The sequence below is a fragment of the Vanellus vanellus genome (assembly GCF_965231255.1).
Source record: "Vanellus vanellus genome assembly, chromosome: 5".
In the NCBI taxonomy this organism is placed as follows: Eukaryota; Metazoa; Chordata; class Aves; order Charadriiformes; family Charadriidae; genus Vanellus; species Vanellus vanellus.
The window spans coordinates 70,478,994-70,504,073 of NC_138910.1; the positions used below are offsets into that span (position 1 = coordinate 70,478,994).

General features: G+C 49.6%; 2 protein-coding genes across 3 annotated transcripts in view; one reads left to right on the plus strand and one right to left on the minus strand.

Moving 5' to 3' along the window:
- The window catches only part of RPS8 (ribosomal protein S8), a 530,873-nt gene that overhangs the window by 153,148 nt on the left and 352,645 nt on the right, over nt 1-25,080 (plus strand). The window lies entirely within an intron of this gene.
- ERI3 (ERI1 exoribonuclease family member 3) overlaps nt 1-25,080 on the minus strand; it is a 137,821-nt gene that overhangs the window by 64,573 nt on the left and 48,168 nt on the right. For both annotated transcript variants that reach the window (XM_082484114.1, XM_082484115.1), the window contains exon 6: nt 18,895-18,967. In XM_082484114.1, coding sequence (XP_082340240.1) covers nt 18,895-18,967 — 73 coding nt within the window. The remainder of the gene's footprint in view (nt 1-18,894; nt 18,968-25,080) is intronic.

Genomic DNA, 25,080 nt, shown 5'->3' on the forward strand with positions numbered 1-25,080 from the left:
TTACTGCTCTGGCTCTGTCCCAGCTGCCCCACACCATCAGTGACTATCTGGAAATAGGAACGTTAAGTCAAGAACCCGGAGCTGCACACAAGCAGCACCACATCGTCTGAACCCAAGGCAAGGGGGTGCAGCAGCCCCAGATTGCACACAGGGGCGTACGGAGACTCGTGGAGGGAAAATACTATGCAAGCTCATAGCTGCAGTCCTCTTCCGGAGCCTCGAAATTAGCAGGCAAATTTAACATGCAGAGAAGCGACCGATTAATAACCCAGCATTGACTTAAGAAGACCTTGAATAATACATAGTGCTTGTACACGGAAGGGGAAAAAGTCAAGTCCTTCTGCTTGTCAAGTGTATCCGCCTCCCAAGCACCAGCACTCCACGAGAAACCTCCCTGCCAGCCAGCCACAGCTTTAAGCAGCTCTTCAGAAATGCCTTTTGCTAAGACAAATGGCAAAACTTTGCGCCAAGTTAGACTGGCATTTGGACAGGTCCAAGCATGGTGTTGTTTTAAATGTAATTAGTACTGCCTGGTAATAAAGTCTCTTTAAATCTGCCAAGCAGAAGATGATGCTGAGCATTTGGAGCCTACAGTGATGAGCCACGCAGATGCTCTGTCTTGGCTATGCTGATGGGTGAGAGAGAAGATCTTACCACGAGGCCACCCCAACCTCTCCTCCGCCCTGTCTGCACTGCAATCCTTCCAGCAGCTCGGCCACGTCAAGAAAAAGTCAGACCCAAATAGACAAAAGATTGGCAGATGCTCAGCTGCAGGCGCTGGGCTCCACTGCACAACGATGACAGCAGATGAAGCTATGAACGAACTATTCCCTTCCACAGCTTGATTTCGGCTTCTGTTGTTTAACGCTGATTTTGGTGTGAGACACTGAGTGGTGGTATCAGCATCCCTGTGTGATGCTGCCTACTTTCCTAAATAATGATGGCTGGAGAAAAATTTGCTCCCTTTTGGGAATATTCCAAACCAGAACTGGCAGAAAAACGGTGTTTACCCTGAAAACAGCCACTATTTTTGTTTAGGGGCTGCATACACAATGCCCATTGTGAGAGGGGTGGAGTCCCGCAGAGCACCAGGGATTTGTATATCATCAGTGAAATATTGCGAATCTCAAACGCCTTCATTTCTGAGAGGGGGAGAAGGACTCTGAACGGCATCTCAGTCAGAGGCTCCCAAAAGCCGGTCGTTCTGATTCTTGTGGCTGAGCGACCCTCCTGTGCAGCCAGCCCACGAGGATGCTGCATGGACTTAATGCCTGCAAAGCAATTTGAAAATGAAAAGACTCGCAAACAAGCCTTGTTGCTGAAGCCCAGGAGCAGGAGAGATGACACCTGATTTCTATTCTACTCTCTCATACGGACTCGCAGGAAAATCTTCCAACTCACCCGTGCCTCAGTATCCCCAGAACATTATCTATTGAGTGTTATGCGCCTAAATTCATTCATGCTTTTAACGAGCTTTAGTGTCTACCACCTGAAGACCAAAGGACCATCACTACGCAAAACATGAGCTGTGTATGACATAAGGTCAGAAGGCATTTAAAAAAGCAGCCCCCCAGTGCAAAACACAAGTGAAAAAATTTGAGCAGGAAACAAGATTTCTCTTCTTCAGATGTAAATGAGTGCCAGCTAGCAGCAGAGCTCCAAAGACAGACATTTTAGCACTGAAAAGTGTTTCTACAAAGGGAACCAAGAAAAAAAAATGTGATAAACAGGCTCAATTCTTAGAGTTTGATTTCCAGAGCAATAAGTGCAGAAACTGAGCCCCCAAAAAAGATCCGTATTAGCAACCAAATCCAATCATTCCAATAATAAAGAAGAGACATCCGGACTGGCGCAGAACTATTTCCAGAGAGAAGTTTGTCTCCCCATCCCTTTCACACCCTGCAGTGGCTCAATAGAAGAATACTTAAGAAGTTGCAAGTTTGGTCATAATGTGTAAAAAGCCCCTGAAATGCGACATCATTTACTCTTCTGTGGTATTGCTCAGCAGAGCTAATAAATCTTGCATGAGCAGAGCTGATTCTAATTTTCTAATATGAAAAGGCATTTGGATTGAGAGAGAGGGGAAGATAAAAGTGATTGAATCTCCAATAGCCCAGCATCAGTGACAAGAAACATCCTGCTACGGACCCCAAGGAAGAATGGCTCCCCCTCCTCCCCAAACCACAGGCACACTCACCCGCTCGCACATCCAATTCTCCCTGCTTTCTGCTCGCCACGTCTCACTCTCCCCTATTGACAGGACGTGGTTTTAAACACAGTTACACAAGTTATCATTTCTGCCTTTTGATCAATCTGAATTTTCAGGACAATTACCCTCTTAATCAATGATTGCTATCAGCAGCCCCTTGGATTCTTCACCAAGGCAATCGTGCCGCCGGGGCAGACGGCGTGTGCATATGCAATGAAGCTGCGGGGAGGCGCAAGTCCATCTTCCCCTGACGTAGTCGTCGGCTGAAAGGGTGGAGAGCTGTGAAGGCCACTTCAAGGAACACCTGACGTAAAAAATAAGCGGAGGGAATTAAAAGGGACATTGTGCGAAGTATCTGTGGCACAGCCAGGCTGGGGGGGACCAGGGATCTGCTGCAAATATCACTGAGTTGAAAAATAAGGCAACTAAACCAACAAATTTACCATCCACCAAAACCATATATTTAAGTGCTATCTATAGCCAGCGCTAACCACTCCTAATGAGGCTAATAAAGTCCGTTTCCAATTAGAGACTGAAACTATTAGAAGAAGGAAAGGTGGAGAGGCAGCTTTTAACAACCTCTAAAGATGTGGGGTTTAGATTTGGGGTTTTCAGTATTTTTTTTCCATCAGAAATTATTTAATATCACAAAAATGCCCCTAGCACGCACACGCACAAAGCAAGCCTCCCGCCGCTCTTCCCCGGCGGGGTATGCATTTCGGTAACTGATGTTTGCACAGAACCTCAGCTCCTGGAGGACGCGGTCCTATGACGCATCTCTCACCACCACAGAAACAAGGCCCCAGATACTTAAACGCCACAAGAAACCCCAAAGCAGCCAAAGCCCAACTGCGGGGGCCGTGGGCCGGCTGGGGGACGAGGCTTAGCATCCCTGCTCTTGCAAGAGCACCACCGGGCCATTGGCAGGTTCATGCCGCTTGGCTGGTGTTTTTGGCACTCCTGACAAGACAGGGTGAAGGAGCACACCGATCCCACCTGCACATCGCTCTACGCTGCTCCCTCAACTACCTTACGGGCTTCCCCTGGGCACGGGACTCCTTGACACATCATTCTGTCCAAAAAAACCCCTCAGCCAGGCCCAGGCACCGTTGTGTCTTTCTGAACAGCTCCTGCAGGCAGAGAGGCTGTGTCTTCTCCCAGGCTCGGAAAGCATCTCTTGGGGGCTGCGTTGGCAGGAGGGAGCTTTGGGACCTGGAGGGCAGCAGGAAAACGCTGCCGGAGCGCAGCCGAGCTCCCGCAGGGGAAGGCGGTGTGGTGGCAGCGTGGTAGCTTCACCATCTTGACCACCAGATCGGGCTGGCAGTGAGCAGCAGAGGCAGCGCCAGGTGAGGCTGGTGGGCCAGCTGCCTTCGCAGGCTGCTGGCTGGAGGAGCTCTCCGAAAGGCACAGTATTTCACTAGCTATTTTACATGGAGAATTGCCGATCAAAGATATCCCCACTGTGTACTCCAGAGCAATAAAAATAAAAAAAAACCACAAGAAGAATTCTTTAGGCGGGTAATGGGCATTTTATTCCTTTTTATGACACTAAACATAGGCAGCTGGCATAATTACACCACAATAAAGGCATAATGTGCACCTAGCAGAACAAACTCATACTTTTGATAATTAGGCAGAGCAAACACAGTCTGGGATTCAGTCACACGGTTTCACTGTCTCCTGGATCTGCCAGAGCCCCTGTCCCTGCAGCACGTCGGCCCCATTCCCACAGCTGGATTCAGCTGGGCCCCGTGGGGAAGGCTGAGCAAGCAGAGCATCACCAGAGCTCTCCTGCACAGAGAGGAACGGCCACGCAGCTCCGCTGTTTCGAGCAGACCGAGGGCAGAGCGCAAGGCAGGGAGATGCAGGATGGGTCCACATGCAGCTCCCGAGAGGCAGTCAGAGATGGTGTGCTGCAGAGCACTGACAGAGGACGTCAGTCAGCACCAGGGACACATTTGGGAGCCGCAAGGGCACGTGTGAACTCTGCAGCTTGAGCTTAAAGACTGACCCCACAGACAAGGCTGCAGCAGAAACCCACTCCATGTGGCCAAATCATACATGGTGCAATGGCAAAGGGAGACCCAAAACACAAGAGTGTTACCGAGTTCTCTCTTTTGGGTTTGGACGCTTTGCTGAGGCCAGCTCCAGGAGCTGGAAGGGCTGAGCAGAGGCATGGGGACAACCATCCATAGCAAGGACCTTGTCCGAATACAGTTGGTGGGACAATGTTCAGAGGGAAGTTGGCCCCTTTACCAAAAGTCAAGGATGGAAGGTAATGTCCCAGGGAGGCTGAAAGGCCCTCACCTAGAGAAAGGGCCAGCTTGGACCTGTTGGACGCTAGCAATTAGCTCTTTGGAATGCTTTTTGCTCTCATTAGTGCTGGTGGCCCCGCTAACCTGCAGACCTGCCTCCTCCAAAACACACCGGCAGACAGCAAGCGTGCTCCTCTGGCAGCTGCAGGCATCCACGCAGGACTGCTCTTCCCTGAGCGAGGAGCACAGCCAAGGCGGAGATCCTAAATGATCTCTAAAATATTAATAGCATCAATCAGAGCCAGGCTGACAGAGGTTACAACACTGGGAAAGCACAGAGAGTAGGCTCTCCTGAAGTTGGCACAAGACCATACACTAAATATCCAGAGTTTGTTTAAAAATGCATCTGTGCAGGATGCACGCAGGAGCAGCACTGGCAGAACGGTGCATTGGGGTTTCACCTCCACGCCACTGAAACCCACTGGGGATGGCCACCATCCACAGGAGAGACCCCAGCTCAGCTACACGCTATCCTAGGCAGCTTAATGGAAATTAGTGGCTTTAAGGTATATTGAGGGCAATGCAGAAATGCTAGGGTATCTTGGCTCAAAGAAAGGTGAGGGAGGTGGAGGTGGTCCATCAGCCATGAGTGAGACCTGCATATTCATCTGGGGACAGGATGCCCAAGAAAACATCGAACAACATCATTATGAGCTTTTTCAACACAAGATTCAACACGAGGAAGGGAAGATTCATGTTGTCAGCAAATATAAGCATCTTGCCTCCATACCTACTGACATGCAGAAGGGCACTGCTGAGAACTGGATGGGTATTGAGCAAGTTTGGGCAGGCTACAGTGCAGCAATCTGCACAAACCACAACTTCAGGACAGCCATTTGCTCAGGAGCTTTGATGCCCCATAGAGCCGGTAGTAAAGTTCACGTCCAAGCACCCAAGGAGAAGATGGTCCCGGTCTGTAGGAGACAGTGTCCAGGCAACTGGGAAAACCAGCCACTGTGAGATAGCCCCTGGCTGGGCTCATGCTTCAGAGAGATCAGAGCCTCCCTCCCTAGCAGGCCACAAAATAGGAGGAGAAGTTTATGTCTAGACGAGGGCAAAAGATGGGCTGTTCCCTGAACAAAAGCAGACGATGTATCTGCAGATTTTCCAGCCAGTTCTTAGCAAGCCACTGTGACAGATCCAACCCACAGACTGAAGGCAAAGAGCTCAAGCACGGAAACCTGCCTGTGGAGAGAGCAAAAGCCAGGATGGAGCCAGAAGTGCTGTGCCAGCATGGGGGAAGGGCAGCAGGAGACTTTCAATCCCAACTCTGAAATCAACTTGCTTAGTAGCCTTGGGGTTCTGAGGGATTTAATTAATTAATTTAATGAGTGTGAAGCACTGTAAGTTATTAATATACAAATTCCACTACAGCACCTCCTATCTCCCAGTTCAGCATCTCTTGCCGCTTTACTTCGAGCCCATGAGAAGCAAAAGCCAAGCCACGGTATGCCTCCGTGCAATGGGGCAGAGACTGCACACCCACACTTTCCCAGCCAAGACAGCAGTAGCAAAGTCCCATCCCTTTCAGCAGGACGGTGCATCACGCTCAGCACAGGGCACCAGGAACACCTCATACAACAAAAGCTCTTTCCACCTACTGGCGAGCCGATTGCTACCATAACCCAGCCTGCTGCTGGTGGTGGAGGTGGCAGGCAGTCACTCTCCGTCTTGTAGCCATGCTGGTTTGGTAGGACAGTGAGGACTAAACCAGTTAATGTTTTAATCCCCAAAGCTAGAAAATCTGATTAACCCCTCATCCCTCCCCAGAGAACTACACAGGTCCATTTTCATTCCCCTACATGGAGCTCCTCTTTTAAATGCAGAGAAAAGAGGACACAGCTCCTTTCCCAGGAACTCGGCAGCTGTGCTGGTACACACACAAAGTTCCAGCTGAAGAGCTGGGATGCAGGGATGCTCTGCCCCTCGCCTGACCCATGGGACTCTGGGAAAGGCCATCTTTCACGCATTGTGCCTTCGCCTCCCAGCTCCTCCTGGCCTGGAATGCAGCACACGTTGCAGGATTATTGTAAAACATGCCCTGTCTCTAATCCCTTCTCCTCTTGCCTTGCTCTGGTATTGACTGCGGGGAGCTGTGTCAGGCCCGGGGTCAGGTTTGCCTCTCGCAATACCAGGGCACGCAGAAGGCTCCAGCCTCTCTGGCTGACCACAGTACACGAGACATGGGAAAACACAGGCTGCCCCACACCTTCACAAAAGCAGGCATGTGAGATTGGAGGCCCACAGCTTCTGCCAACAGCCCTGGTGCCCCACCAGCACAGCCGTGGTCCTGCGTGCAGGAGAAATGCCAGACTTGTGCCAGACAGACACCTGCTCACTGGGAGATGGAGGGCCTAAATCTGACCATGCTTATGGTCTCCCTGGTTTGCTCCTGGGCTGCCATGCCAAGGGCATATTACAGGGCAAGTCTAGATGCAAGCATGTGGCGCATCAGCCATGCTGCGGTCGTGCTGTACGCACCGTTACCCCCAGGTACAGCAAAACCCAGCTGACAGGTCCCAGTGACACCATCACCAGCCCTGCCTGTCCAGACCCCACTGAGGGGACCAACAGGCCACTTCAGCCTGTATAACCTTGACATCGCAAAAAGATTTCTGATCAGAAGCACAAGTTGCCTAGATGTCATTGTGGGTTATCTTGATTGCTCTCAAATGCTCTTTCCAGAACTTTGTTTTTGGCACCTACAGCATAGTGCCCCATAAACAGGAAGGACCAGGAGAGCCAGCGTGGCTCCCTCCTCAACCTGCAAGCAGCAACCAGACTCACGGTGTAAAGGTCTGAGCAGTATGTTTCACCTCAGCAACAGCACACGAACAGCCAGATGGGAACCGGGAGGCTCCTCGGTGCGGGGGACAGATGTTCCAATTCCCCCAGCAAGGGGAGTGCAGGCACAGCGAGGTGCAGCCGAGCAATATGGCACTCAGCAGGAAGAGCAGCGTGCAAGGGCTGAGCAGCTGCCTCTCTGCCTTTCGCCTGCAGGCCACGGTGATGTGCATATAGAACCCACAAATGCCAACCTGCCTCCAACCACTTGCATAGACAAGGATGCTTTCGGTAAAGCAACCACTGCAGTGCACTCGGCAAACTGCTGCTTATAATTTCATCTGGAAGGCAAAGTTTTTGCACTGGTTAGAAAAAGCACAAAAGCAACAAATTCTGCTCTCTGCTTTGTCCGGTACCTGTAGGCTGTGTGGGGCCAAGAAAGATAATTGTGTTCCTCAGTTTCTCTTGAATCACCACCTTCTTGCCTTATGCGAGAGCCCTCTGTACCACGCGTGGCACTAGCAAGCCCTGGTCCTTGCTGGAGCCTGAAGGTGATGCCAAATAATAAAGGCTGCCTTGAGATGTACAAACATCGCGATCTGGGTAGAAGGCACCAGAAGAGGAGTGGAGACTGTATGCGGCAGCCAAGGCAACCACCCCTTCTTTCCCTGCTCAGGTACTCTGAGTTTCAATGACGTGTCCCAAGGAAAGCAGACAGTCTGTGGCCAAGTGCAAGGCAGCAGAAAGTGTCACAACTAACAGAGTAGGAAGGGAGAAGTGATGACACACACTGTCTGCTTCAAGGTAGTACCAGCTCCATCCAAACCATTCCCACCATATTCTTCTAAACTCTGAAAATCTCAAGGGCTAAAGGTCGTGCATCCCTGTCCTCACCCACAGAGACTGTTTACTGATCTCCTCGCAGCACGTAAGGATGTGACTAAGAGCTGTCCACCGCAGCCACCCAGAGTAAACTTTTTCCTTCCTCTGAGCACTTTAATTCCTACAAAAACAATCTCTGCTTAGTCTTCTCTAAGCTGAACATCCCAGATCCCTAATCTTCCCCCGGAGGTCACATCTTCCAGCTCTCTGATTCTTCTCCTGTTCTCTTCTAGGCTTTCTCCACCTGTGCCAGGTCCTTCTCAAGTGCAGTATGCAAAACTGGTTTGCCCAAAGGCTAAAACTAGGCTCCACAACACCTTGCCTATGAAAAGAGGTGAGATTTTAACATGCGCCTAGCGCAATTTTGATATGTATTAGCAAAAGAGAGTGTAGGAGAAACCCTGATGGTAAAGAAGTTAATTGACACGTGAAATACCGTGAGATGAACACGTGCTAAAGTATGTGCAGGATAGCTATGGGAAGGGAGGAAGACCTTCTTGTTAATAGGACAGGCATACTGACATGTCCCCTTTGCACTGGCATAGCTGCTCTAAATGGCTTCTACATAACAAGACCTTGTCAGAGGTTGTCTTTACCCACCCAGCACAGCCTAAACGGCAGAGTGGAACTGGCTGCCTGTGCCCAGCCCACAACCTTCTGCTTGCCATGAATTTGGCAGTGAGAAGGGTGCTCTTTCCCACAGTTGTGGATTTTATGGCCAGAAGGAATTACTAAACTAATCTGCTATTTTGCAAGCCAGGAAACTTAGCTACTTTCTAGTGAATCAAGACCAAGAGCTTACATTAACCCTCTGAGGATCACATCTTTCCTGTCTGCTCCCAGAACAGTTCATACAGGCACGTGCTCCACAGAAAATTGCTACTGTGCTTTTAGGATGCAATAAAAAAAACCCAAACCACACAACAAAAACCACCAACAAAAGCCAAAGGACAGGAAAACACAGAAAACCATTTGATTTAGGCAAAGATGGGCACTGCTCTTTTTTGCCCTCCTGGGATGGGCATGTATGTTACCGCTCAAGTCATCCAAAACCAGTGAAGCCTCCAGGCTGCATCTAGAGCCCCTCTCAGCTGTAGCAAGACCAGCTCCTGAGACTGCACGAAGAGGAAATGAAATGCGAGGCTGGGATCATTACTTTGGAACTATAAGCTCGTGCCACTGAGCCAAAGCCTGTTATATTGACATGGGTTTGTGTCACCCCAGCAGCAGAGATCATTCTCTATCTCCGCTTGCTCAGCTCTCCTCCTCCTGGGACAGCTGCCGGCACGGTACTCCGCAATGCTCTGCAAAGTCCAGCTACAGAAAAACTCCCAACGCCTTGCCCAGCAGGTTAAAGTTACAGGGCCGAGCTTCTGCAGAGCGAAAAGTACCCTGCTGACTGCTCCACCACGCTTGGGAAGCTGCCGGCAAAGCACAAAGTGCCACTTGCAGAGGAGCGAATAGCAAAAACCCCCAATTTTCCTTCCCTGGGGCAGAGAGCCCAGAGGGAGGTGTTGCTTCTTAAAGCCTCCAGTATTTAAAAGGCACTGAATTTGCACCTAGCTCTTACATAGGATGCTCCTACTCTGTGTCTCCCATCACCAGCCTGGGCAGCAGCTCTGAGGGAGGGAGAGAACCCTACCCACCAGCGAGTCCCAGGCTGAGGTGGGGAGAGCAGAGCCCTGAACTGGCCACGCAGCCCGCGGGCCGTGCCTCCGCTTCCTTTGTCTTATGTGAAAGCGGGTACTAAACCCAACTGCAACGGTTACTCTGCGTTACACGAGCACTGCACCTTAGCGCATATTGCAAACCCATATCAACAAACCCTCGGTCCATCTGGTTATAGCTTCTATGAAAACCAAGGCAGAGAAGTCTGACACTTCAACCCATCCTGTATCCCCTTCTAATGAGATCAGGAGGAGGAAAGGGACACGACTGTCAAGAACTTGCAGACACTCACCCTTTCTTTCCAGCACAAGCGCTCGCTTGTTGGTTTTCCTTGGAAATGTGTTTTTACTCAGCACTCCTCGATAAATAAGAAAGGGAGGACAGGTCCCTCTGCAGTGGGACAGAGAGGGCTGCTCCTTTAAGGCCTCTCCTGGATGCCCTTTCCCTTTGAGATGACTATCCTCGACTCCCTCCTCATCTCCCTCCCTTTGATTTAAGAGTTCCTCTCCTGGCCCTGACAGTAAGGTATTTCTGTCCCACAGATTATAACTCACTCTGGGCTATTATTCAACTCCCAAGCCCTGGCCCTGCTGCATTTAGTCCAAACATAATATCCTTCATGCATATATTATCTGTCTCCCTATTATCTGGAATCATTTCGGAATTAAATTTCAGTCCTGCAATATTGGCTTGAAGAGCGGCTCGCTTTATGGGCTAGTCAAAGGTTAGAATACCAATCAAAATAACACTGCCGATGCAGAGAGACATTTTAATATTCCAAAACCCGGTAATTGTAAAAGGACATAATATTTTTTCCCTGATTACCCCAAAGGCAACACATGTTAACAAGGCGAGGGAGAGAGTGAAAGAAATTTCAGAGTTCAGACAGCTGCACGACAGATTTAAAGGAGAAGTCGTGGACGGCTGCCGTGCTCCAGCCCCCGGAGCAGGAGGGCTCCCCTGCCCGTGCCAGCAGCGCCGCGCTCCCCGGGATGCCATCCCCTCCGTCCCCAGACTCCTGGCGTTCGTGCCACCTGCGCTCCCCCGAGTCAGGAGCCTTCAAGGGTGCTCTCACCGCAAGGGAACGGAGCAGCCAGAGCTACGCCGAGACGGACAGTCGAAGATTATCACGGCAGACGAAACCGCTGCGATCGGCTGGCCTGACCTGCGCAGGCCGCGAGGCTGCCCCAAATTAATTCCTGTTTGAACCAGAGCTGATCTTTTTAGGAAAAACCCTTCCCTCCTGAACTGGAGAATCCACCACAGCCCTCGGTAAGTTGTTCCAATGGTTAATTACCCTCACTGTAAAAATCTGCACCTGAATGACCTCGCTTGAGCTTCCAGGCACTGGAACTGCTTATGCTTTTGTCTGCTGGACTGACGGAGCGTCTTGCCACATTTTGGCTCTCCCTTTAGATACCTAGAGACCACTGCCAAGTCTCCCTCACCCTTCTCTCCAGTACCCTAAATAGCTCCCAGGGTCTTTACTGCATGGCGAGGGTTCCCATGGGTCTTGCAGTTCTCATCCAGTCTTCCAAGTTTCCAGAATCCTTTCCGATGCAGAGATGGGACCCAGCATCCCATACCGGTCAAACCAGTCCCAAAGAAAGAAATGGCCCAGCCCCTCTGCTCCTACTCACCATTGCCTGCTTATAAATCCAATAGCAGCAGCCTCCTGGATGCAGTATCTGCACATTTTATCGAAAATGATTTTGTGTTTTCTTTCAGGGCATTGATAAAAGTGTTAAATACAAGAGGTCTGAGAAATAGATCCCCGTGGGACCCCACTAGGAAGACATGCACTCCATGATGATTACCCATTTACAATTAAATGCTAGGAGCTGTCAGTTTGCTCGTTCTTAATCAATGTAATGTGTGCCATGTTGATTTTGTATCACTCTTGTTTCTTAATCAAAATGTCATAAGGTACCAAGTCAAATGCCTTCCAGAAGTATATTACATTGACATGGTTACCTTTATCAACCAAACATGTAGTCTCATAAAAAAAATATCAAGTTAGTTTGAAAAAGATCTAGTTTCCATAAATCCACATTGATTGGCATTATATTACCCTCTTTTCATTCTTTATTAATCAACTATGATATCTGGCTTTTCATTACTTTGCCCAGAATTAATGTCAAGCTGATAGGGCTATAATTACTTCATCGGTCATCCCATTTGCCCTTCTAAATTACTGGTACAACATTAGCTTTCTTCCAGTCCTCTAGAACTTCCCCCATGTTCAAAGACTTATTAACAGTCCAGGGCTTCTCAGCCAGCTCTTTTAAAACTCCTGTAAACGAGCTATGCAAAATGCCAATTGAAAGCCACCACTTAGCTTTATCAGAAAACTGTGTTGTAACAGCAAATCTCTTGCTCAGCGATACGGCATCCTCTGCCTTCCTGCAAATGCAGAGCAAAGTATTTATTAAACATGGTCGTTTTGCTGTTATAAGCAATTCTTCCATTTCCTTCCAACTACTTGCAAGTGCAAGGTCCTGCACCTGGGGAGGAAGAATGCTGGGCACCAGTATAGGTTAGGGGCGGACCTGCTGGGAAGTAGCTCGGAGGAGAAGGATCTGGGGGTCGTGGTAGACAGTAAATTATCCATGGCCCAGCAATGTGCCCTTGTTGCCAAAAAGGCCAATGGAATCCTGGGCTGCATAGGGAAGAGTGTGGCCAGTAGGTCGAGGGAGGTCATTCTCCCCCTCTGCTCTGCACTGGTGAGGCCACAACTGGAATACTGTGTCCAGTTTTGGGGTCCCCAGTTCAAGAGGGACAGGGAACTGCTGGAGCGAGTCCAGCGAAGGGCAACTAAGATGATTAAGGGATTGGAGCATCTGCCTTATGAGGAAAGGCTGAGAGAGCCTGCACTCTTTAGCCTGGAGAAGAGAAGGCTGAGGGGAGACCTTATTATGGCGTACAAGTATGTAAAGGGTGGGTTGAAGGAGGATGGAGCCAGGCTCTTTTCAATGGTTCCAAGTGACAGGACGAGGGGCAATGGGCACAAGTTAGAACACAGGAAGTTCCGTTCAAATACACGGAAAAACTTCTTTACGGTGAGGGTGACAGAGCACTGGCACAGGCTGCCCAGGGGGGTTGTGGAGTCCCCTTCTCTGGAGATTTTCAAGACCCACCTGGATGCAGTCCTGAGTAATGTGCTCTGGGCAATCCTGCTTTAGCAGGGGAGTTGGACTAGAGGATCTCTAGAGGTCCCTTCCAACTCTGATAATTCTGTGATTCTGTGATACTAACCAACGCCATCGCACAGGCACTTTTCTTTCCTCATGTCCACGGAAAAGACTCTTTTACTCTCCTTAATCCTGGAGTCATACTTCTCCTTTTGTTCCTGCTTTCTGAGAGAGAGTTTCCAAAGCCAAGAGCTCCGCAGCTGGGGGTGAGGAGCCCAGGAAGGCTCAGCTCCCACGGAAGGAAGGTGTGACAGGGTCTCAGAGCACTCATCCATGGTGCAAACCAGCAAAGCACCACGGGAATACGAGCAGTCCTTTGCAGTTAAGTGGCAACATCTATTCATGTGCTTGATGCTTTGGCCATGAAGCACTCTGCTTGAGGAGTCCTCTGTCATTTCTAACCTTATTAGGAATTTTATGTTCCCTATAGCCAGTAACTCAATAAACAGGCAATTGGTAACAATCACAGTAAGTCCTCAAGAAGTTAGACCTCACGAAAGCAACTTCCAGGCATACGGGCCAAAAAATAAACCACTTCTCAGATGTACTCATTTCAACGTTCTTTGTCCAAAGCACTCAAGACACTTCAGCATGAAGTGTCTTAGCAGCACTCAGAGCTCCTCCTCCCACCCCAAAGGCAGAAGGAATTATTAATTCAGAGGAGAGACAAAAAGCTGTTAGCAAATCTTTGTTTGTTTAGGATGTGTTTATTTCTAGTTGCCAAATATTAACAAAAACATCCTATTACATGCTTCCTCTGTCAGATTTTACAGAGTGAGTGGGTGACCTTAAAACATTTGTGCATGTATATTAATAGTTTGCTTCCAGGCTATGAGTATCTACAGATCAATAAACGGTGGGCCTGGAAAAGGCCAGCTCTGCACACAGCCACGGCACCCCCAGGATGGTCCCACTGTGCTCCCCAAGGCTCTGTCAACTCTGTTTTGTGATGCCCAGAGAAGGGAAGGTGCATTCATCCACACGCATCACTCAACCCTTCCCTTTCATAAAAACCTCCCCTGGACTTCAGGAGGATGTCAAACTAGGATCAGTCTTCTGTCACTTCTAAAGCAACCACTATTACTGTATCTAAAGATGTGTTGCCCTCTGTGAACAGAAATCACAGATGGTCAAACACACCAGGACATCTGTCCTGAGAAAGCGGCAGCTCTGTGAAGGGCATGAAGATTGTCTTTTTTTAAAAAGAAATAAAATATCAATTGAAAAACAAGGAATAAAACAAACCATTAGTGGTTACATCAAACACACTGTTATATTTTAACTGCATAACGCCCAGAGGAGAAACGGAAGATCAGCACAGTGTATAGTGTTAAAAATAGCTTCTACAACCCAGTTCTAGAGTCACAGAGCCCACAAGCACCTTTGTGCCAACCCTCTGACAAGTTACGCGGCGCTGCAAGAGAGACAACCAAGCAAGAGTACGGCAGAGGTCTCCAATCAAGAATAACACAAGGGAGAACTGGAAACACTTATTTGCTCTTTCACACAATGCAAGACCTGGGCGCAACAAAATGATCTGACAGTAGGTTTAAAAGAAACAAAAGGACCTGCATCTTCACACAACATATGAATAAACAGAGTATAATCAGTGCATAATTAAACAGCAAAACTCATTGCTACAGGGTGCTGTAGAAACCAAAGCATGAGCAGATTCAGAAAAGGATGTACAAGTTTCTGGTAGACAGACATGGTAAAAACAGTGGGTGCTAGACACAGCAGTCCAGGGGCAGCTGTCAGCTCACAGTCCTTGAAGAGACAATTGGTGAGAACCAGAGAAAGCTGACTTGGACCATGCTCTTCTTGTTACACCTGCAAGCATCAGCTACTGGGCGCTGGCACACAGAGGATCTGGGTTAGGCCTTTGGTCTGGCCATTTTGACACCTTCATCATCCTTCTAATGTTTTTCTTGCACAAGCTAATTGTAAGAAGATCTAGTTTCACCCCCCCTTCCTTCTTCCACCTCCTCCCTCCATCAAACCACACTCCCCTCCGTGATGTGCTCCCAAACCCAGCAGCGCTGGTACTCCTGCTGCCCACCAGGTTTCCCATTCCCAAGTTCCTGGCCACAGGCACAGGATTCCAGGATCACAGGCACCACGGCCTCAGCCTAACACAGCGCTGGCTCCATTCCCGCAGGGTGAGGATCCATCACGGGACCAACCATGCTGCTAACTCAAGCAGGACCTGGAACAATAAACCGTAACCACACAGGCTCCCGAAAGAGCAAAGGGAGCACAAATGAGAGCTGATCCTTGCGTTAGAGTAAGCACTAACGAATTTATCCAGGCTTCATGAGGATACGCTTGGGGCAGCAGCTTGGTTGTAGCTTGTTAGCTGCAGCAGCTTTCCTTTTCACGGAAATCTTGACCCATAGCCTCCTGCTTTCTGCATGTATTTCTCCACTGGTGCCCCTCGCTCCTGACATCAAGCGCTCTCTGCTATTTCCATCCTGAGCATCCAGCTCCAACGACGTAGCTCAGGTTCTGCACCTCAGTCCTAACCCACGGGGTCTCTGCGCATCGACATGACAGGCACATAAGGAGAACTGGCAGCCGGGATGGTGGCTCTCTTATCAAGATGGTTTAGGGGGATATCTGAAATGCTGCAGCATTCAAAAGAAGCCTCCTCTGTTTTCTGCTGCCCTCCCACAAGGCTGAGCTAATCGAAGTGAAGAACATGATAAACTCTCTGCCCCGAGTCAGCTCTACACTGACAGTTCACTAGAGATACAAGATCGCTCAGTGACATTAAAAACGTCAGCAAACACCGATCAGGCTTGACGGAAGGGATGCATTAGCAGGCTGGGGGGGCATAGGGCAAGGTAAAATTTCAGCAAACGCAGTCAAGTGCACGGGCAGCTTTTCTCCTTTTGTCCTCCACGGAAGGCTTTTTCACGGATCCCCAGACGCTGTGGCCACCATCGCAGCAGTCAGGTGTGGAGGTCACCACCACCTGCATGGCCAGATCAATCCAAAAAGGTTTCCTGGGGCAACACAAGCATGGCAGCCAGGAGGGGCTGATTCCCACCTTCAGCTTGCCCAAGAGGCAAGTCTTGGAAACTCTGAAAGAGGCCTGGAGACACAGGGTGCTCACCTCAACTGCTCCTACAGCACAGAAGCAACAAGGGAAGGAGTTTATTGGAGAACAAACCCTGAGAAAGACTATCTCACCACCTCGGGAAGAGGGACTGTTGAGCTGTGGAGCATCCCTGCTCTCTGGTAGAAGCCGCACAGACAAAGACTGCTTCTTCAAATGAAACAAAAAGGAGAGAAAGAGGAGCTGAAGCCATATGTGCATGGGCAGGGGGAATCTGGAACGTATTTTGTTGCTACTGCACTACACACAAGTACACAAACACATCTGCCCCATGCACACACCCTTCTGTATGTAATCCCACTCTTTTCATTGCCTTGTATTTGCAGCAGCAGTTCCCTAACTCAGTAGGGTCCTCTTGGTATCACCGTTCACAAGTAGAGACCCAAAGGACAGCCAGCAGATGCAGGAAACTTCTGTCAGTCACACATGCCATTTACACTCACATGAACTGTTTCCTCGACATCTGAAACATCCAAGTCTCTGCATTATCCATGACCTAGAAATTAGCAGCTTCACACTACCACCCCCCTCAACACCTTCACTTCATGGATCAGGTCAGAGGCAGACTCAGCCCAGGAGGTATATCTAAGTCAGGAACGTGCCAGAAGGAGGGGAAAAGGGGCCACCTGAGCTATGCAGGGAAGAGCAGGGGGGCTAGATACTTTATTTGTCTCACACTGGGAGCTCACTCAAAAGAGACTGAGGTCCACTGGGTCCCGCTGCTTGGCCAGAATTACTTATCTAGGCTGGAAACCCTCTCTTGTGAACACACACAGGCAGTTCCTCTACAAGCACCCCCAGAGAGCAGGGCAGTGAGTGGCATGGAAGGATCCTCACCCTGAGGTAGGAGCAAGCCCCAGGGGAGGCAGCTCTTTAGCTACAGGACAGGAGAGGACTCTGCTCTCGTCTTCAACCTGGGTCACTTCCCAGAGGGGCTCAGGGACCCTGACACCACCCTGTATCAAAGGGCATCAGATATAAGAGAGTCAGAAAAACTTCAGATTTTTAAGGGATTAGAGTAGTTGGGGGAAGATGAACATCTCTAACACACATCCTCTCCCACATGATCTAAAGGAGATTGGAGCCTTACTTTTTGAGTAACACATCTGCAGAGGGAGGCAAGAAGACACAGGCTCCAACCCAGATTGCCCCCACTCAGCCTGCAACCCCTCCAGAGAGCTGGCAGGGGAGTGCTTTCCTCCTCCTCCTGCCTTTAGGCCTGGGCTTGGTACTTCACGGATGCTCACCAGCCCTCAACTTAGTATCACAGTACTTGCTGAAGCCCAATACATGAACACCCACCTTGAAGAACAGCCACTTGCCTGGATGTCCATGTTACGATGAATCCCAGCTCCTAACACACTAAATCCAGGAGCCTCCAAGTATGGGAAAGAGCCGTGAGTCATTCATCCTGAGGCCCAGAGGAGGAGCACGGCAGGATCAACCTACTTCTTAGCAAACATCACGGTACACAGGGATTTTTTTTTTTTTTAAATATTATTATTCTGCAGCCATCAACCTGCTGGTTATATAGCTGCTATCCATTCACCGGAAGTTTAGTGAACTTCAAATGGCAATCATTAATGGTCACTGAACTGCAGAATGCCCCAATGTGCTTTCAGATTTCATTTACCAAGGACCAGCAATCAGCCAAAAGATTTGCTCTGACAGCAGGGAAATACAAGACCCTTTGACAAGTTCAGCCGGGAATGTGCTGCCAGCATCCCTTGTTAAGTTCATGTTCTACCCTATTTGACGGAACAGATCATGCAAATTGTCCTTCTGCGGCCGCTCAGCCTGTCACTCACGCTTCCATTTAAAACAATAAATAAATAAAAGAACAAAAGAAAAGCCCACAAGTACAACAAGCTGTTTACAAGCAAATTCCACTTACCAAGACGCCTAATTATCAGGAAAAGGCACAGAAACCCAAATAAAACATTAAATTGGATGGGGGAAGGGAATCTTACTCATCCAAAGGTTTAACCAGGAGGTCCACTCCAGTTTCTCTTGTGCACAGACCCCAGCCAGCCCCTCACCCCGCTACTGCTTGTAATCACACTGGTTCTTTTCTTCCCACTGATTTGTGACTTATGGCATCACCACATTTTGCTGTGCAGATGGAGTAGCTGTGCCAGGACACCCTCTGGATGCACAGCAGGCTGCTCCTTAACCAGCCAGAGAAGGCATGGAGCAACACAAGACACCAGACACTAAAGTGCAAGGCATTTTGCTTTGTGAAGTGACCACTGGTGGACATGCTGCTGGACATCTCCCCTCTCCCCCACATCACAAAGGGAAATGCTGATTTTATACTGGAATAATTCCGCATGTTTATCAACCAGAATTTGATCTGAAGGGAACTGTGCTCCTAGGAGCCTCACACGGCTGCAAAACAAAACAGAGTCAGCAATGCTGGGGCCAACACAACCTTCGCTCAAGAGGGGCCCCACAGTGTCCCACTATTATGCGGAGACACCGCACTGTGCCCGCCACAATGGGATTCTCCCCGGCTGCAGAACACATCCCATCAAGTACAGTAAGACTCTATTAGAGGAGATACAATAGGGAACCGGAGGACTCGCTCAGCCCAGCTTCTGAGAAAATAACTCATTTCAATGCAAAACAGCAGTAGTTATTAGACACCTCCTTCAAGAGGAAAGGAGAAGGACAAGGGGAGGGGGGGAGAGAGGGAGATGGGGACCATGGCAGTTTGCACAAAAGTACCTTTTTCAGATTAATCCACTGTTTGAAGTAATCAGCAACCGGCAGCCCTAAGTACTGGCATTGTCCTGGTAACCTGTAAGAGAGAAGAGAGAGCAGGTTTGATTCAATCAGTGTCCTGACAACACAAACTCTGTTTTCTTAAGTACATTTCGTTCTGAGATGGAAGAGACCCTCAAGTCTGCGGTAACACGCTGCACATCAGAAGGACCGTAGCTCTGGGCAGAAAAAAAATAATGTCACGAGAGCAGAGCTTGGCTGAAGACTTACACACATCCGACCACATCCAGGCTGCTGACACCTTTCAGGCTGAACATTTTGAACAGGAGCTGTGTGCACGTGCAGCACGCAGCTCTTCTCCACAGTGGCTAACACACAAACACGACTGGAGCATCCAGGCTCTCCTTAGCTAAATAACTCATCACAAATCCCTGCAAAACCATCCTGCTCAGCCAGCAGCTTACAGGGCAGACAGAAGGACTGGCAATTCATTTGTCATGCCCCGGTGCTTTTCCACTTGGTCTTAATGGTTAAAACATCGAGTGAGGTGTTTTAACACCTCAACATATGAAGGAGGGAAGGAGGCACCAATGGACTAATTTTTGGGGGTAGCAATGCTGCAGAACCGATGTTTTAAGGCTAAGAAAGCAGAGGCTGTTTCCCAAGCAGGTGCTTGGGAGAAGAGAGCAGTCCCAACTCTGAAGATGCGGGGTGCTGCACGCTGTCTCACTACGGGTTTGAGCACCAGCAGCCAGAGCTCCAAGTGCGTGTATTTTACCTCTCCCTGGAGCTGCTGGAATAGGGCTTACAAAACAAAACAGCACCGGTAAGGGAGGTGGATTGCCTGAGGGGACAGCAGGACCCCAGGATTTGGAAAGCTGTTTCTCCCACGCTGTGCCGACCCTCCTCTCCGTCAGCAGACGGGAAGGCTGAGTCGCAAAGCCGTGCGGCTCCAGCCAAGCCTGTGCGGGGAGATGAGTAACCGGAGTTTTCCCCGGCCGGTTTGATCTGATCAAGACTAATTGATGGATCTTGTTCATTCACGTACTGCTGAGCACGCCTGGGGCACTGGTCACAGGATCTTTAACTGAAGCAAAGGAACATCCCAAATAAATATGTCAACTAAATAAATGACTAAATTAGAGCCGTTTGTGCATGTTAAAAGCCACAACCCCAGAAATGGGCTTTTGCAAACAGAAGGGGGTGGGGAATTTCACAACTTCCTCGGGCATCTGGGGGCTGTCAAGGGAGGTTGTATGGGAGGAGGGAAGAGCTGTGAGGGGCCAGCATCAGCTGCTCAAACATCCCAACACAGACGATGTCCAGGGCAAAGTCTTCTCCCACTCTCCATAGGGGAAAGAGCGAATAATCCAGCCTGGACTTCAGACTCAAGGCTGAAATTCAGGAACAAGCTCCAGTCAGATGTGGACACGAGCTGGATACACAGCCTTGAGCTGGGGTGCACCATCCGCACCTCATGCAGTACCTGAGTGGTCAGCCCAGCTCCAAACCCTCTCATGAACAGGGCAACATCTCTTCAGCCCTATAAGCAGTTTCCCATGTAACACGATGGAGGGACACAGACAGTGGACTTGCAGATAATGCGATACTCAGGGTGGTGCAGTACCAGGTCTTGGTGCTGCCTCCACTTCTATGGGAAGAAAAGGAAGGAAGCTGGCAAACATATTCCGGGGAATCTCCTGGGAATACGTGGCCAACGACGTCAGCATACACTGGGCCCCAGCAGTGTACTGGCTTTGTGAGCCCTGCTTAGGCTAAGAAAGGAATAGGCTCTCTGTGCCTGGTCCCAAAAGGATGCACATGTCATCATTTAGGAGCAATAATTTAAGTCATACAAACACATTTGAATAAAGGCGGTCCAGAGGAATCTCTCTGAAAGCAGGAAGCCTATCAAAAGAACGAGCTTGCACACAGCAGGGCTACGGCGATTTGCAGGGTAAGCAATGTGACTTGACAGCATGGTCTCATCTCTGGGCACGGCTCATCTGATGCTAGCACCATCACGCTGAAATAAACCACCTGGAGTCACTCCTTGCAATTGCATAGCCGTCACATAAATAGCAGCCCGGTCCACGCATTTTACAGCCATTACACATATGTCCATGACATCCTGGAGCTGAACAGACTCCACCAGTCCCAACCAGCATACTAAGAAAGCTCTTCCTCCAGGAAAGCTGCTTTCTGTTGGCACCCAAATTAAAAAAAAAAAAAAGATCACAAGAAAAGGAACTATCTAAAACAAATGACCGGCCTAATACTGAGACACATAATCAGCGTAACCTCTCCTTACATTGCTCACATTTAGCTAGAGAGGATGATGACAGCAGTTAGCAAAAGGTATGTTACTAAAAGCTGGGTTTCTCCTCCCAGTCCAAGAGGTTTTCATTAATATAGGTCTCAGCTTAGCTCCTATTAGAGGGATAATCATAATCTCGCTTCACATTTGGATAGGGCCCAGAAGAAGCGAGCACAGCATCGTTCTTGTTATCCACAGGAATTGACAGCTAACCACCCAGTGCAATGAATGACACCTAAAGCGTTTCCATCCCTGTGGGACCAAAAGGCCCAGCAAACTGGACAGTCTGGTTCTACTTCCACCTTGAGACTGATGGCAGTATGCCCTGGGCGCTGGACAGTGGGTCTTTAATTGGAGAAAATAAATGCTCCAAATAAATATGTCAACTAAATAAATGGCCCATTTTTGCAAACAAGTAACAACCCCAGAAACTGCCTGTGAAGCCGTGTGACCTAAGGACATTCCCCCTCCCCCTCTGCGCTTGTGCTCCCCTCATTTCACGTTAGCACCAGAGAGACTTCAAGTTTTTCAAGCATTAGAAGACCTACGCTCATGCTATAACCTCAGTGGCCTGTCAGCAGCACAGACCAAAGCATCAGCCTACTTCCCGAGCTCCAGGCCAGCAGGGTGACAGCCAACTCAATGCACTTGCCTTTAGCGAAGGATTGTCCTATGGGTCTGGTCTAGCCTGGGTATGCAGCAATCCCAGCACAGGGAACCAGGGGCTCTCACTGCACACAAACCAGGTCCCCAGGTAGCTACGGGACAGAAAACATCCCTGCATTGTCCTTTTTATGGCAAGCTCCAAGCTTGTCACCTGCAGTGGTCCCCCACTTCTCAGCCTGGTGACCAAGCAGGACTTTCTCCAGCATCTTCTCCAGGTTGGACGGAACAAGGCACACCTGTGGCTCTCCTGGGGAAGAGAAGTGCCAGGGCCTGTAAGGAAGTATCTCCATTTACCAGGGGCACCACTCATTTGAGCAGCTCATTTGATAATTGTGCTCTTATGCTCAAGTATGGCTCCTCGCTCTCACAAAATTCAACCTTGATCATTGGGGGCAGCTTTGCTTGAGCATAGAGCTCAGGATTCAGCCCTCCCTCAGGTAAGGGAGAAGATAAATGATGGCACATTTCACTGCATTCAAACATCCCATGATCCTTCCAGCTCTTGAACGAGGTCTTGCTGCCTCCCCAAACGCTGAAGTTCTCACTCCCTGGGAAGGAAGCTGGGTCTCAAAACCATCCCATCAGCCAAACGCCGTGGCTTCAGGTATGACTGCACTTAGAGAGAAACTTGAAAATGGCTCTGGGATCTTCCAGCCTCCAATGCAGCTCTGGTAAAGTCTGTTGTCCCAGAAGCAGAGATTTGAGTGCACAACCTCTGCCTGCTCCCAAAACACAGGTCCCCTTGGGACAGAACAGCAAGTGCAGCAGGTAGCAGACTCTCCTCTGCCAGCCAAGCAAGTCCAAGTCCTCCTTGAACTGCGGTCAGCAGTGGCAGCTCTGCACCATTTTCAGGGAGCTCCACCACCCCAGGCTCTGATTTCCATCCAGCCCTGCTCCTCCACTCTGCGGGGTAAATGGAGCCTGGAGATAAACGGGATGCAAATGGGAGGCGAGGTGACATGGCTGCATTTCTCCCGTTGAAGCTGGTTCTCTCCAAGGCGGCAAGAAGCACACAGCTCGGCGGTGATAAACGGCCTTCTTTAGTTATCACTTTCCTTAAGTTAAGGAGAGCAGCCTAGTGATGGATGGGCTGGAATTCGGTTATCAGGGAAGGCTGTCAGCCAGAGTTGCCTATCTCCACACACATTTAGCAGGGCGTCATTATGCGATGGCATGGAGTTAAAATATGACCAAGGGTATTGAAAGAAAAAGAACAGGATTAAAAAAAAAAAAAAGGCAAATTGAGCAACAATAAAGGAGCATGAGACAAGAACGTTATCGTACTAGTGACACCTTTTATCTCGGTCTGGTTAGCTAGAGCAGGGCACAAATTGGTCCTTCCTCCACTATTGTATCCTCTTGTACAAACAGAGGCAGATAAAATGTGTCACCAGTGCGATAGCATATCAATTTAACCCTAATTATCTAGGGGGTCAAACTAAGAAATAGGGGTTTCTCATTTCAACAGGTTCCTCCGTCTCTGCTCGGAGCCACCACATTAATATGGAAGGGGGAGGGGCAGCTGTAATTGATTTCCGTCACTCAGGTGGTCCTGGCGTATAAAAAATTAATGCTTGATTCTCCCAACTAATCAGAGCTGGTTAACGTCCATCTGCTTCTGGGTTCAGGATGTCAGAAGACAAAGAAATTGGGCCACTTTCTACACACTGGGTGTATTGATATTAAGCCAGTTAAAAGAACAAGTCCCTCTATGGGAAAGATAAAGGGACATTAAATCTTGGGTTTTATAGACCTGGTCTCAGCCTTCCAAAAAATCCATGCCCCAGAGACCTTGAGTTGTAAGAGATACAGAACATTTTAATTGTGTCCCGGCCAACCCCACTGCACCGGGCTGCAAAGGAGAGGGCAGACAGGCTCCTGCCCTGGAAATCCTTTGCTGAAGGAGGGCTGGAAAGCCTGAAGGTAGCTGCTTGGATGCTGCAGCATACAACAGCAAGAAGGCGATAGCAAAAGAGAGGGGCTGTCAAACCATCTCAGCCTTGCACCCTAGTTCAAAGCAAGGCTGGTCAATAACATGGCTCTGGACCACGTGGCGTAGAGGTGCTGCTCTGTTTTGATGTAGGGTGGGATGTCTGCCAGGCCAAGAGGAAAGCTTGGGTGCCCTCTCCTAACAGAGAAAGCTAGCGAGGGAATAACATCCCGTGCTAAGGCACCTGAGATGTTTTAGCAGAGAAACAGCAACATGACAGGCAAAGCCACATCTGCCTACATTGAACCTCACGTGAGCTGGAGCCAAGCTAGGAATTTAAAGCGGTTTAGGTAAAGCCCACACCCTCCCAAAGAGGCAGCCTTAAGTTGTTCCAAACTTGGTTAAAACAGTAAGTCCCAGCCAGTAGGGTTCAATGGCCTGGGGATGTAAAGGGATGAGACCCTGCTCCACAGCACTGAGGCCCTCGGATATCCCCATGGAGGCGCAGAAAGGTTGGCCGGCCTTTGCAAAAACCACCATGCTGGGCCAGGAGGGCTTCGACACCGTGATGCCACAGCACCCATGCGCGAACAGAGCATCCTGGGCACACAGCACAGCCCAAGCCATGCCACAACCTGCAGAAATTGAAGCATGCTGACCCACACCTCCAAAAAAACCCCACCCAAACCCCAACACCCCCATCCCAATAATTCAAGTTAGACTGCTTTCCTGTGTAATCCAAGGCTTTGGCAGGTCGAGGTCTCCTCCTCAGCACTGGACTCACCGTGCCACTCAGTGCAAAGAGGAAAGAGCACAGCCAGTCTCCCCTCATGCTCCTGTCTAAAGTGAAGGACGAAGGGATGAACCCCCCTGCCAGACCTCTGGCACCCCACTCACACGTTCCTCAGCCCCACAAAGCTGCCAGGGAGCTGGAGGAGCCCACCTGCCCTTGCTTCCCAATGGATGAACCCTTGCCAGGTGACTGCACCCCACTCTCACCGAGCACACCCATGGCACCGTCCCTTTCTGTCCCCCATCACTGCAGGCCAAACCACCCCAGCATGGCTGTACTTAAAATTCACAAGCAGTAGCTGTGGAAAGACAAGACATTTGGAGAGGGTCTGAAAAGCCCTGGGCTTTCACGGAAACCCTAAGACAGGTCCCAGCTCCCTTCCCTCTTTGCTTTCCTTCCCCCCTCTCTCAGTTCTCTCAACCACCCCCAAACTTGTCACAGTGCAACAAGCCTATGAGCTGCACATCAGCTTTAAATATCAGC